General features: G+C 40.4%; 2 protein-coding genes across 9 annotated transcripts in view; both read right to left on the reverse strand.

Annotated features, from left to right (window-relative positions):
- LOC310991603 (rho guanine nucleotide exchange factor 28-like) overlaps positions 1–9230 on the reverse strand; it is a 41136-nt gene extending 31906 nt beyond the window's left edge. For all 8 annotated transcript variants that reach the window (XM_083979384.1, XM_083979382.1, XM_083979381.1 and 5 more), the window contains exons 1-5: positions 8961–9230; positions 6829–6886; positions 2595–2736; positions 1690–1799; positions 1345–1531 (exon numbers count right to left, since the gene is read on the reverse strand). In XM_083979384.1, the coding sequence (XP_083835510.1) occupies positions 1345–1531; positions 1690–1799; positions 2595–2736; positions 6829–6861 (472 nt within the window). In that variant the 5' untranslated portion in view covers positions 6862–6886; positions 8961–9230. The remainder of the gene's footprint in view (positions 1–1344; positions 1532–1689; positions 1800–2594; positions 2737–6828; positions 6887–8960) is intronic.
- Positions 9231–9849: 619 nt separating this feature from the next.
- Positions 9850–15030, reverse strand: utp15 (UTP15 small subunit processome component). The gene is made up of 12 exons (XM_083978198.1): positions 14874–15030; positions 14329–14426; positions 14113–14205; positions 13818–14002; positions 13373–13551; positions 12937–13062; positions 12679–12814; positions 12460–12544; positions 11265–11420; positions 10952–11053; positions 10624–10757; positions 9850–10513 (listed from the first exon to the last, which is right to left on the reverse strand). The coding sequence occupies exons 2-12, from the start codon at positions 14416–14418 to the stop codon at positions 10222–10224; spliced, it is 1578 nt and encodes a 525-aa protein (XP_083834324.1). The 5' UTR covers positions 14419–14426; positions 14874–15030; the 3' UTR covers positions 9850–10221.
- Between the last annotated feature and the right edge of the window lie 379 nt (positions 15031–15409).

Here is a 15409-nt window from a genome sequence, read left to right on the forward strand (position 1 = left end):
GGTGTCTATCTGCTTGTCATCGACATCGAAAAAAATGTTGGAGTATCCCTTTAATTTAAACAACCACTTCTGTCCGACCCTAGTCCTATAGTGTAGAAAGTGCTAAGAAACATCAAGATGTTGCATGACTGAAGCCCTTTTCACCCACACAGCAATGGATGGTTCAAAACCGATGCTAGAAATACTTCAATTTACTTTTCTGTTCAAATTGAGGTTACCTTCTAGTAGACAAACAGAAAGGAGCTGGGGAGAGCAAACCTAAATTTACTACACAGATTTCACTTCTATTTGTCCAAGGATGTTCTGTATCCAGAAACCCAACAGGGCGCAGGTCTTGTGAAGCTATAAAGACAGATTTCGCAAGGTGACACTTTTGCCAAGAAGAAGATTGTAATGCTAAACTTCTCAGAGCTGCTCTCAGTCCAGAGAGGACATAATAACTCTAAGCTCTTGGTGCAGTCTCCTGGTGTTGTGAGAGTTATGAGTTTTTTCCAGTGCCTTAAAAATGCATAACCCACTGTGAAGAAATGGCGACTATGAGAGGAAAGTTGGGGGTTGATAATTCAGTTGCGTACAGCATCAGCGACAGTGATGTCAGAAGCAGTGTTATCGAATTACCCGCAGACATTTACAGGGAGACGCTGCGATGAAACAGACTGCCATAACTGTATTAACGCTAAATCTAGTTTGTTATTTATGTAGGTGGCCCTACTGTACACAAACACTCATACAAACAGACGGTGGCATCTAGCGTACATGGTGGTCAGCACACACACGCGCATACAGGCAGCATACACACACACTCTGCCTCCGATTTATTGAGCTCTGCCTAGGGCTACTTCCAGATGGGAAGGCTCTATTAACCACATTACATGCTGCTTAATTGGCTTTGATGAATTCGACAGGAGCACATATGTGACCGTGTTCTCTTCCGACTTCAGCCTTGTGAGCACGGAAAATAGGAACGATGGCGGAGAAAGTACAAGGAGGGTGAATAGAAGCCGGGTTGAAGAGTTCATTTTCCCTGGATAACACTGGCTCCAAGTTTCCAGCGTAACACAGACACCTTTTCTCTGCTCTGAATGAAGATGTAAGTGATAAAAGTCTGTTTTTACAGTGAACCAGTTTCTCCCTATGAAACCTTTCTCAAATCTCAATATGTACTGTAATGTTTTATTTATTTATCCATGTATTTTTCAATATTTTTCTGTTATCTATTTAATGTTTTAAACATTATAGGATTTCACTGATGTTACATAATAAAATCCAAACATAAAATGATTACGAGCAACACACATCTGTGCAGGAATGCCGCTCAGCAGGATAAGATAATCCTGTTCTCACCGTCTCCACTGTGGCTCCCCAGGACATTCCAGCTCCGGGGGATATCCAAGTTGGCCATGGCCAGGGCCACGCGACGATCCATCGCCCAGCGAGAGCTCTCCTGGCCCAGGTTGAAGAGGCTCCTCAGCTCCTTGTGATCCGTGGAGCTCAGGCAATGTCCATGGATCACCAGGTGTTCTGCAAGGTCCTGAGAATAAAGCAATAACGCACAAGATACAATCTGTGACAGATGCTGCACGATGACAAAAATCAAGAATTTAATCACTTGTGGTTCATTAATAAGTTTGCACCATTGTCACCATCTTGTGCACAATGTGTAGGATCGTATTTGTGTGACTTTCCTACCTGAGCATCATCTTGGACGTATTCCAGTGAAGCCCCGCCCACCCAGGTGAGGGGTGTGGTTTCAGAGCACAGGTAGGCCTGGACAGAAACCATCTCAGCCAGGTTATGTCCTAAAGAAAGCCACAGTACATTCACTTAGTTCACTTCCCGGATTTATATCTTTTTATCTAAAAATGTTACGTAACGTTATGTAACCGTATAGAAATTTTTCTTTCTATTATAAGCCTCTGCCTGCCACGGCCTTCTCACACAACAAAATACAGCAGAGAAAATGTCCAATGTGATTGAAAACATATCTTCAAACTGTAATAAAATGAACCCCAACAGATCTATCTAGAAACAATAAAACACAGTCTATGAATGGTCTGGTGAGTGGGCATAATTTTAATTACACACTTTTTCTTTTTCTTTAGGGCACATTTTTCTTTTTTGATGGAGAAGGAGACCTGGTTTTAATAGTCTATCGGGTTTGTGCTCTTTCTCTCCACCTGTAGAGTGCACACAACCCTGCAGGACTGCCTGTTGTCTGTGTCAGCCTACACAGAGGCTCTGTAATGTTGACATACTGTTTATGGTGCTGTTTCCCTCCTGACAGGAAGCTGATAAGATTCTGTGTCCTTCCAGACCTCAACCCACAGACTGTGTATGTATGTGTGTGTGTATGTGTGCGTGTGTGTGCGTGAAGATTCAAATCGTGATATATCGCTTATTGGACCACAACCGACAGCAGTGGAAAACCTGGGATGTCAGGATGTTCAGTGTAACTTCTGAGGACACATTTTTCCATAGATTCTTCCTTTTGGTGGCCAAGCACAGCAAATTACCACAAAATAAATGACAATATGCACGTAATACAATAAAAGAGTGATACAGCACACATCATACAGACATACACATGCACATACCAGGCACTATAAAGCAGAGCATGATATCACTCTGAGCCCTGGTGACATGGACCAGTGTGGATCCCTCCAAAACGATGTAGATCTCCGCATCCTCTGGCACAGAGTCTAAACCCTCCAGTAATGCAAACACCTTGGCCTGGCCCTGAGATAAAGAGAGGTGATAGAGGTTGAGAGGGGAAAATGAAGAAGAAAGATGCTAGAGAGCAAAAAAATATTATTTTTTTCCTAAAGATAAGGGCTCATTTAAGAATAAGGCTCTATTCGGGTGCCATGTTCTACATTTCTGTAAAGTACACCAAATCCCCTGAGAGCATTCCTCTCGAGGGTACAATAAAACATTCCCCCTCAATAAAAGCAGGAATGTCTTAGTGTCTATTGCAAAGACCTGCCCTGATCCCAACAGGCCAGAACACTTTAGACTCCAGATCTGAGGCAGAAGAAAGTGTAAAACCGATGTGACTGTAAAGATACCGCAGTGATTGATGATACCCTTCAAAAAAAAAAAACTCTGTGCAGGCCAGATGTGGGTGTGGCAGCATCCATGTCTATAAATACGTCTATAAATCCTCACTTAGGAAGATCATGTTGAATTGTTCTATGATCTCTATCAGATCAATACCTGAATTTGAAACCAGTACCCATTTTTTTATTTTTTTAAGAAAAACTGACATCCTACTCAAATAGCTGTAGTCATACAGACGTTTGCCTAAAACCAGCATAATTCTGATACCAATATAGGTAAAAAGATCACAAGCTTTAACTTTATTCAATCCTTGTTATGAGTATTATGAGTATGAGTAGAAATCCTATGAGCTACTAAAGACTAGGGCCCGACCGGGATGGATTTTTGGAGGCCAGTGTTGGTATTTGGAGAAAAAAATTCTGATAGCAGTTAAATGGCCAATTTCATTTTTACATTTTTCAAATAAATAAATTAAACAAATAGCTGTTTTTGATCCCTTAAACCTAGTTCAAACACGTGTTACATTAAAGTGACATTAGTGGATTAAAGATTAATCGGAGTGGCACAATGTTTTTTGCAGAGGAGAGAAGGATGGAGCATTAATGGAACTGATACGTTATTCATTGACTTCAGGCTGCAATTTCACTGAGTACGGACATTGTCATCTATTTACCAACTTTAGGCCGATTAACGATTATTCTCTAATGGCTATAGTCGGTAATGGAACAGTGCAATGTTTTGTTAATAAAGGTGTCCAGAGGTAAAATAATCATAATCATAATAATAATTCTGTTGAATAGAAATATGCAATAAAAGTCTCTCTCTCTCTCATGGAAAATTAAATTTAAAAATCACTTCAATTGGGACTCATATCACAATATCTGCCAAAATATCCTTTTTTTGCATTTCATTCAGTCCTAGTTAATTATAACTTTTTAAATACAACAAAATTCATCAAGTATACAAAAACCGACAACTGTTGAGGGTGGACTTTAACTTGCACCTGGCAATAAAATAATCAGTTGATTTCACTGAGATCCACTCCTTGTTAGGATATTGTACCTTTAATAACAGAAAATTCAACTTCTAAAAGCAGCATTAATTGTTTCTTTCCCCTTGAGGACAGTGGATTTAGTTTTAACCCGCAGAATAAAAACATCTTCCAGGGCCACCAGCCTGCTTTTTTAGAGTCACCAAGAACCGAAAAGATATTAAAATTGTCCACCTACAGAGCAGCCACCAGAGACTTTCTGTGTGGGTTGTTCTGGGAAACATGTCAAACCTCTGAGAAAGAAGTGGAGGAGACAGGTTGCATGAAAGAAGGTACAGCAAAAATGTAAAGTACACGGCTTAATTTGAAATGCAATGAGCGTCCCAGATTAGTGCTGGATGGTATTGGAGTCATAGAGCGCTGGTGGGGGTTTCTTTTTTAAAGCAGTCTGTGTGTTTCTTAAGAAAGTCTATCTATTAGCCTTGCATCACTTCAACAGCTGACCTGATTTCTCACACAATACCACTGACAGCCTTTTCTCTTTACTTCTCTCTGTGTCTCAGATAGAGACGCTGTGAATAATCCTGCCTCCGTGTCTCTCCGCCTCGCTTAATCCTTCCTTCAGGTTCACTCACTCATTTCTTTCTCCCTGGCTGTTTATTATTTGACTAAAAAAGAAAATTGGGTTTACCACAAATTCTATAATATCTGCACAGCTCATCCTGTGCCCTCATTAAGACTCCTCACCTCTGTGTGATCGACCAGATGCCGACCACTAATGACGCTGTGGCCACTAGATGAAACACTGGGTGTCACAGTGGTGGACTATCAAGACGGAGAAGAATGGATAGAAACAAGACTTTGAATCTAAAAACAGTGAATACCTCATTAGGTTATATGATGTGTGCTATTTAAACAACATGCAACGGTTGTTCACCTTGGCACGGATGTCCATAAACACAACTCAGGATGTGCACACATGTAGTTTAGAGGAATATCGCAACTATTAGATGGATTGTCAAGCATTTTGGTACAGATATCCATGGTGCACACAGAGGCTGAACCCTTATGGCTTTGGTGATCTTGTGTCTTTTCATGTAAAATAAAACAAAAATTTCAGGAGCACAAGCAGAAAATTTAGGGGCGCAAACCATAAACTGACTTGCAAAGCAAATACTCACATTTCTCTCATTATTCACCTTTTCATTCATCCTCCTCAAACATTGGCCCACCACTTATAATGAAAGATTCCAGATTCTTAGAGTCCCCCATTCCACGTTTCACCAGTATTAAAAGAAAAATAGCAAATTTACTGGTCGCACATGCGCAAGTAGATAAAAAATTTACTTTTTATCATCTTAAATTTTAGGGGCAAAATGCTCCCATTTAGGGGACGTCTGGAGCCCAACTACATCGTACAATCCCAACATCTGCTAGAAACTTGTGGTTGCCACACCAGATAATGTATTCAAAAGACTTTGGTGAATCCCTTAATTTACTGGGGGAGCAGTTTGAATGTGGTTTAAAGTGAAAGATCACAATCCACAACGCAAAGATGATTTAAAATAACTGGCAACATCTCTGCACCACAATTTATTTAAATGTGTCCAATATAATGGCTACTTTTGATAATTAAAATGTATGACATTCCCATTAAACTTAGCTGAACAATAAATTTAGTGCCAGTCATCAAATGTTTGCATGCAAGATGACGACCAGCTCCTGGCCTGACAGATTTGTTAGCATGGCTGTGAAACCACAGGTTAACTCTCTGAAATTTTACAAGCCATCATCTGCTTTTAAAACTTAAGTGCAACTGCTCCATAACTGTATTCATTCATTCTTTTGTGGGCCTCTGTGGAGTAAGCACAGGTGCTCAGCAGGTGCTTCGCTGCTTGAAAAGGCCCAGATGGCGCGTCCACAATAAAAGTTTGGTAACCTTTCAGTGACCTCGAGTCACAGCAAAACAACATTAAAAACATGTCACACTCAGGTGGAGTGAATACGAAACGGGCATTGTATTCCTCCTTTGATCCTCTTGTTAATGTTTGCGTACATTGTTAAGGTCCCAAACTGAAACCAATAGAACAATGTTTGACTGCTGAAGTCCTGCCCTGCCCTGTTTGACCTCCAAACATGACCAGACACATCACAAATCAAACCGATGGCAAATACAAGTTCTTTTCCAACCAAAATTCAAATAACAAAACATTGCTGTGGATGAATCACAAGGTTACTGATTTGCTAGTTACACACACAAGTGCCATGCTACCATTGTCAGTGTTGTGCTGATGGATAAGGTTATTTTTTCATTAGAAACTATGATTCAGTGCTCAAATAATTCTTTGGCAAAACTAAGAAACGTTCCATTCAAAGACCAATAAAGTCGCTGTTTGATCATTGCGGAAAACATTAGTCTCCCGTCATCGTGGCGCACTCATCGACCCCAGTGTCAATTCTTAAAGTTGTACATACAGCAACTACGTTCACTGACTGAAACTGCTGGTACTATGTTGATACCCAAGCAGAAAACACTCGTACCTCTTCAGATATTGAATGTATTTTATCCTTCAGATGCATTTTTATTGAATACAATGGTTTGGCCATGAAAGCAAAATTTTCTGCCGCACAGACTGTTGGTTTTTATAAAGGAGGCTGCTGATCTCTCAATGCATGCCAAACCCAATTTGCAGAGATTTTGCAGAGGCAAAACTAACTCTGGAGATTAACTGGAGAAGCTGCTCTCAAACCTGACTGGATACTGGATAGTGCATACTCACATACAGAGGCACTTTCCTCCTGCTCAGCTCCATCTGCACAGCAACTGCAGGCAAAGACCTTAACAGAAATATATGGGAGACAGATATTTAAAAGCTCACATTCAGTAAGAGAAGAAAGAAAAGGAAGAGAAAGTAAAGTAAATGATCTCTTTGGAATGACCTGGTTTCAGCATTGATCATAAAAATGTGATCTGAACTTCATCAAAGTCACGAGTACAGAAAAACACAATGTACTTAAACCAGTATCGGTTAGAAACTGTTTGTGCATTTATTAAAACAGGGATTGGGGGAAAAGAAGAAGAACAAGAGCTTCAAGTAGGCTATCAGTTTAGAAGGAATATTGAAACCACTCTCCTTTATTCCCGTGTTCCTCGGTTGTCTGGTGTTAACAGCTCTGAGTTAAAGACTGGGCTCTGACTGGGCCACTGCAACAGAGGGATTTTGTTTGTTTGAAGTTTTTTTTATTCTGTGTTAGATTTACTTTGATGCTTAGGGTCATTGTCCTGCTACATCAACCAACTTCTATTAAGCTTCTGCAGGTGGGACAGCCACCCTGACAATATCCTGCAAAACACCTTGATAAGCTTGGGGATTTGTTTTTCCCTCAATGTTGGTGAGCTGTCCAGGCCCAGAGGCACTACAGCAGGCCGAGATCATGATGCTCCCGCTATAGCACTTCAGCACTTTACCTTTGGGATGATGTTCTCTTATTAGTTTGGCAGAGACCTTTTCGCACCATGCATAGGGCTACATCAATCTCAGTTTAGGCATGCATGTGATTTGTTATTGTTTTGGAGAGCAGCAGCTTTGTGGTGCCATGGACCCAATGCTCCATGTTATCATGGACCACCTGTAAATAGCGGTTACTCTTTGTTATTCTACAGTCATCCTCCCTGCCTCTGCCTCCATAAGAGTAGCCACAGAACTGTATGCTGATGACTTATATCTCTTTCAACTTTATGCAAATCAATAAATCTTGTACGACATCTGAGATCCCTTTTTGCAAAGCATGGCTGACATCAGCAGATGGTTCTTGTAAATTAATGTCCTCTTTTCTTTTCTTTTTTTTTATAGCTGCAGCTCTAACTTGCACCTCTAATCTTGTTCCATTGATTGGACTTCAGGTTTGATATAAATCAAAGGGTTCACATACTTCTTCCAGCCAACAATGTGATTGTTTTGAATGTTTAATATGGACAAAAACAAAAACAAGTTAAGATCTGAGAGTAACACAAATGCAGATAGCTCCAAAGGGCTCACTTAACTTTTTCTTACCACTGTATGGAAACACTCATTACTTCTTTGGTTATTTTGGTTATTCTGCCTGCTCCCCTGATCCTTAAGAGATTATCAGACCTTATCTGAGCCAAGCAGAGTCAAAGGTCCTCCGATGAGACAGGATAATCCTTTGATCCCAAGTATGTGAATAATGATTTTAATGAAGAAACTTTATTCTGTGGTGCATAGACAGGGTACCAGAACATAAAATGTTCCCAAATCTGATACAGGCAATGTGCAGCTAGTAAATAGCCTCTCATAAGTGTGTGCTTGTTTGTTCTTAAGTAGAAAATCAATTGATTTCAATGCTGCAGGGTTCAGATCTGTTCCTTATCAGTGGCCACTTTCTAAACTGGACTGATTTTCAGTCAATTTCTTCCCATCTAATCACATTTCATTGTGCAGTTTACCTTTGTTATTATTATTTCTAATCATAACAGAGCAGATATTACACTAAACAAAGGTGAACAAACCAAGAGGGGAGGACTTTTTTTTTTTGGGGGGGGGGGGGGGGGGGGGGGGGGTGCGCGCTATAGCTTTATGACACAGCAAAACTGCTCATTACAGTATGAATATTACTGGAATCCTACACTGGATATGCTTTATCAAATTACATAAACTCGCCACAGTCTGGCTCTGGCTGCGTTTATGTGCGATTTCACATTATTTTTGAATGAATTTAGCTCCCAGTTTCATGTTGACCTATTTTCGCCGCAGAATAAACGAGGATGTTTATATTATAAGGATATAATTGACCATTACAGTGTTGATAAAGTGTCAGCAATAACATAAGGAAGAGACAGGTTGACTAAAAAATAAAAAGGAATAATGGTTCATGTCGATGTGCTGCTTACCCTCAGTCACAGGAGCCTGGGAAACTCCAGCAGGAGAGACCGGACAGCGCGTTTGAATTGGGCAGTACGCAGCGCGCCTCAACTCGGACTCATCCTCCCGCGGCTAACCGCTAACTCAGGTGTCGCTGCTGGAGCTACAGGTTGAGAAATGGCGTTTGGAGTCGGTGCCGCCGCCGCCGTCGCTGCTGCTGTCACCACTGCTGCTGCTGCTGTTTCCAGTCCGACACAGCATCCTCCTCCTCCTGCTGCTGCCACCACCACCTCTCTTGTCAGAACCGCGTCTCTCTCTCTCTCCCTGTCTGTCTTCCGTCTGCTGTTCTCATGCAAATTCCTCCTTATGTGCGAAAGTTAACTGTTTCTTTGAGCTTACAGCGACCTCTAGTTGAAGGCGATGGTAACAGCAGCACGTAGGCCGGTGGACAAAAAGAGTAACGAGCTCCTCATGTTGAAATAGCCATAGTTCAAGTCTCCCCGTTTAGCAGTTATATAACACTCAATGAGTGGTTTATGGCAGAGTGTGATGTGGCTGTTGGCAAATAAGTGATTGTTAATGGATTTGTTATCTACAGCTTAGAAGTTCAAATATAAATAGCTATTGGAAATGTAGTTTAAACACCATTGCAATAAAGTTTTCATAGGCCTGTTGACAAATAGTGTACATAATTAACACTTTAACTACCACATGTTTCATATCAACTATAAATAAGTATGCTTACACTAACACACATTATAGATACTAAACAGGGAGATTTAAAGTGATGCATTTCTGTTGAAATCAGTATTATCAACATGAGCTTCCACACTTTAACACAATTATGATTCATCTTTTTCAATATTACAAAGATTTATTTTTTTTATCTGCTTATAAAACATTTGTTGACTCCAAATATTATGAAAACACAAAGCAGACATTCACAATGAAATCTTTCAAATACACAATCACGCACACACACATACACACTATTGAAAGCGGAATTACAAGACTTCCAATAAAAGCAACATCTTGCTTTACATCCACTCATCCAAAGATTCCCCATACAGTAATTGTATGTTCTTTGTGTTGTCAGTCGCAGCCCAGTTAAAACACCAGAGTGAGACCAATGGGTTTGTCAGTCTCTTAAAACCTGTGCCAAAATGTTCCTCTTTGATGGCATGTAGTCTGACATGGTTCAGGGAACTGATGTTTCAAAAAAAAAAAGAAGAGGTTTCAGAGTTGTTTCAGTCTGAAGCAATCTCCCCCCTCCACCCCCGATCACAAGCCTCAGGTGGCCTGAAGCTGCGACCTCGCTTCTCCCTGAGTCAGACCGTTAGACCTGCCGGTGGCAGAGCACGGCACCTCCTTCCTAGGGAGGGCCGAGGCAAACATCGTGTCCAACATGCCCAGCACCTCCAGGAGTTCCTGCTGGTAGTCGATCTCTCTCTCCACCAGATCCTGCAGACGGAGCAGCTGTCGGTCCACGATCGATGACTGGCCGGCGACTGACTGATAGATGTCCAGGATCATCTCGGCTGCCGTTACCAGGACTGGAGCAAACCTGGTGTCAACCAAGTTACTGGAGAAGAAACGGAGAAAGTGTTCACGTTACTACACTAACATCAATGACATACTGTGTCAACAACACTTGATATAGCCTGGAGTAATGAAGTTTTATCTTCGTCTTACCCTATGAGGAAGTTGAGCAAATGAGAAAGTCCCTGCTCATCCCGTCCTGCCAGGGCGTTTTTCAGCGTTCCTCTTCGATCCAGCTCCTTTATAACAGCAACTGTGATCTCTGGTTTTCTGTGCCTTGTCCATGACTAAAAATAAAAAATACATTATTACCCCTGTCTGTGCATGAGAAATGTTCAGACTCCAGTCTCCAGGACAGCCAGTCCAATTTGGTGCCTCAGGAAAGCAGCACATCACTGGTTTATATTGCACAGACCTTCAACAGAATGATACCATCTGATATCGCCTTCCTGCTTATGTTATAAAAACATGAAATGCATACCTCCAGAGCTGAATCCAAAGCCTTGGACACATTAAACTTCTTCAGCTGCTTGTCGTATTGGGCTAAATGCTGTCTCACTGGCTTACTGACGAGATAATCATCCTGGAAAAAGATGTAAAACCAAGAAGTAAATTAACAATAGTACAGAAAGAGAATAGTCACAGGATCCTTAAATAATAAACAAAATAAAAGGTATTAATCATTTCAGACGGTCAACTTTGCTGCATTCAGTCAATCCATCATCACTTGGGGAAATGTTCACATGGACATTAAAATAGGTCTTACAATGTTAAGTTATTTTATGTAAACGTACTTGTTTAGGGACGTAGTTCTTTCCCTTCACAAAAACACGATATGATGGCCGTCGCCTCTGTTGACTAGTGGTCTCTGGTGACTCCTCAGGGCTTTTTCTGTGTTTCAAGCTCAGAATCCCATTGGTCATACCCACGACGATGGACTCATCATCCGGCTGGGGAGAAAGACAGATTCAGTTTTACCGCCAGAAATCAAACTCTCGTCTTACACATCTCTTTGATGAGCAGCAAGCAGGTCCAACATGTCCATTTACAGCTGTACCGTGACTGATGTAACAATATGGGGTAATATTATCACTCTGTCTGGGAAAGCATTTCTTTTTGAAGTCTATTTTTCTGACAAATGAAAGATGGTGATGATGATTGAAAAAAGGAGAAATCCAAATACAAAAGCACTCAAAGCTTAAAGTTTAAAACAAATGTCTTGTCAGTTCACCATCTGGGGTTGCACATTGTGTTCTGGAAACCCTGCACCCCCGTGAGGAGAGGATGTACCGTTTCATCTCCTTTCAATTTAAAACTCTGCCGATACTGGATCTCTTTATTGTTCTTTGAAACTGTGTTTATAACATTTGTCAAATTTGTGTATGAGGTTTTTTGTTTTTGCACGTTTATAGATTATAGCAGTGATTCCAAACCTGTGGGCTGCGGCACCACCAAGGTATTGCAAATTTTGACACAAAGTCCCCTCATTTATCTACTACAATTAGCAATGCCTCACTTCTCAGTGACTGTGGAGCTTCCTACATGTTTCCCCTGCTTTCAGTTCAGTCCTGAATGATCTATCTTTAAAATAAAAATGCTCTGAGAATGCATTATTTGGTGTTATTTGCATTGTTTACGGGGTCTGCAAACATTTTTTTGAGATTTTCAAGTGGGTCCTGAGTTGGAAAAGGTTGGGAACCACTGGCCTATATAGTTTTTCATCTTTTCGGGTTTATACACCAGTGAGACAGCTTGCAGGTTGTCAGAACTCTTGAGATCATCATAAATTTCAGTCGATGGATCACTCAAGATATCATCACTCAACCATTTCAATACTCCTGAAGTTTTTCATCTTGGCTGATTATAATTTAATTACATTCATTAGAAAATGAATTTTGTTTCACTTACACCTTTCTAAATTTCATTCGTTTTCAAAACATGGAAACTAACAATAAAAAAATGATTCAAGGCTTGAATGTGATTTCTTACCGCCAAAGCTAGACTGAGGATGGAGGCAGCATAGTCAAAGTTGTGGACCACTTTATAGCTGGTTGTGTTGTACACCTTTACATGCCTGGAGGACAGAGAGACGTTCTGCATTAGATCAAATTCACACAAAAGTGGCTTCTGTGATTTACACAATTTATAACATTTATTTCTTCATCTGCTTTGTCAGACATGTAAACTGTGCATGCACCCGTCCCATACCTGTCCAGAGAACCGGACAACAGCCTCTGTCCATTGCTGCTCAGAGACAAACAGGTGACAGTTTTATGATGGTTTTTCAGTGACACCAGAGGCTGGCCTCCTTTTAGCAGGTCCCACACTTTCACATAGCGGCCACCTGAAGAGAGTGACAAGAAAGAATTTGGAGTACAACTTACACCCTGGATGAAGATAATTTCAAAAATAATGGTACACTTCCTGGAGACACTGAATGAATGTGGTGCTTATACTGATGATTACCTGCAGAGACAAGGAGACCCTCAGAAGGATAGAGAAGCAGACTCTCCACTGGCTGACCGTGGTCCATGGTCATCACACTCTTATCCACTCTGGCATCAAACACTTTCAGTGTGTGGTCATATGAACCTAAAATTTAAAAATGTAAATTATTAGTCACAAGAAAACAGATCAAAACCATTCATCCTGGTCCTCATCCTTCCAGCTCTGAGTGTGATAACTAAGATTGTTTTTCTGCAGTAACTATTAAGAGCGTTCGTCTGTTTGTATAAGTTACTTTCCTTTCATATTCATTTGTTTGTTTCTTGTATCATATAGTATCAAATATGTTCTGCTAATATATTATAAAACTAGTAGGGAAGCTCCAAACATTGATACCAAAAATAAATATTTCCTTCATTTCCTCACACCATTTACAGAGATTTGACTTCCATCTCACCAGTAATGAAGAGATCTGAGTTGAGCTTGCTCGTGACCCCACACCGGATGTAATCTGTGTGTTCTTGGTAGGTGTTTAGCTCGGCGGCATTTGGGATGTCCCACAGTCGACAGGTGTAGTCGTCCGACCCAGTGAGAATCTGATAACTGTCTGAGGTGAAGTCAGTTACATGAACCGCCCTGGGAAGGGAACAAAACACAAGACCAAATTCATATCAGTCCTCTTTTAGCTCTTTTTGCCAAGACTCAAAAGTTTATGCACCAGTGAGACAGCTTGCAGGTTGTCAGAACTCTTGAGATCATCATAAGTTTCAGTCGATGGATCACTCAAGTTATCATCATTCAACTATTTCAATACTTAGTCGTTATTCTTTGAGGTATTATACATTTCAACAATTAGTTTTTCCAAGCAAAAAAAAAAAAACTGTGATATATGGGATACCTACTTTGTGTGCCCTTTGAACATCCTAAGTGCCACCTTCCCACTGACATCAAACAGCCGGACCACAGAGTCCTCACATCCCGCCACGAGCAGCTGACCATCAGACCTGAACCTCCCACAGTATGCCGTGTCCTTAAACCGTGTAAATGACTTCACGGGTTCCTGGGAGAACGGCCCATAAATATGTATCTGCAAAGAAACCAAAGTCAGCATGAGAAAAATCTCAAAGACACTTGGCCAAGTTAGTGAACAGTGATAACACAATGTATTTTTTAATATGTGAAATGAAGCCAACATACTCTTGTGAATGCTGTCACAGCAAAATTATGTGGAGCCACAGGGGAAATGTCTATGTTTGTGACTGCTCCAAACTCTTTTATCTGGACCGGAGCCTGTGAAGAGGGGACAAATATGCTGTTAAAACTGAGAAACAAATATGAGAACAACACTGACTTTATTTGTAATAGTTTTGAGATCATAGGAACATTACAGATAGCATGGTAGAGGAGACGTACCTTGTAGTTTTTCCAGTACAATGTATCTTGTGTGACTTTCTCTCCAAGTTTGGGATAAACTGGGATTTTCGTGGGTTTAAATGAAGCCATTTCGATGCCTGCGAAGATACAGACAATTAAATTAAAACATGGGCATTATTAAACAACAGATAAGCCCGGATAAATGTTGTTTGACCAATAATAGCTCGATCCACATGAACAAAAAGAAAGCATCGATTTCATGAAGAAATGCCAAGACACTCAGATCATTACAACCCACCACATTATGCAGAGTGCTAAGCTAACAAGTTCACTTTTTCCTAAATGTTTCCGTCACTTATATTTCTAGTTGCGCAAGAGGAGCTCGATTAAATTAGAAGAGGACAACGGGTTGGCGTTTCATAAGAGCTCAAATTAAATTCAAGCTGACTCGTTTGAAAGAAAAAGCGACTTATTTGCCAAATGCCTGAACCAACGTGTTCAGCGCAGCACAACTTGGTTAGCACACACGCCGCTTTAGCCGGCTAGCACTCTCCGCTAAAAACCGAGATTCTGCCTTTTCTTACCTTTGAATGAAAATGTCCAGGAGTGAAAACAAATCCCTTCGAGTAGGATGAGTTCAAATTAGATGATTCTGATGTTGGTTGTCCACAAAAAAACAAAAGTTGCACATTTTAACGAGTGGTCACGTTGCCTCTCGCTGCACAGGAGGACGCCATGATTATAAACCTACCAACTTCCGGTATGGCTCACATGTGTTGGGTTTTACAGATTTCCAAACGTTTTCTTATTTTATTTATATATATTTTTTTTTTACATAGAACTGATGGGCTATTGTAATGTATTATTATTACTATTATTTGTATTATTATATTTATTATTATTATTGTATGCATACAAACGATATAACGATATTTGTGTTTTTTTATGATTGAAAAACGAGAGAAATGTGGTATATAATATTTATTTTTTATGTTTATTGAGGTCGTCCCATTCTTGGTAATTTAGGTGACAGCTAAAATATTTGCTGAGATCTTTTTTCTTTTCTTTTTTTTTTAAATTTGGAGTTCACTTTATCAAATCTATTTTATTAGATATCACA

This window comes from Trachurus trachurus, assembly GCF_905171665.1.
Source record: "Trachurus trachurus genome assembly, chromosome: 9".
NCBI classification, from domain to species: Eukaryota; Metazoa; Chordata; class Actinopteri; order Carangiformes; family Carangidae; genus Trachurus; species Trachurus trachurus.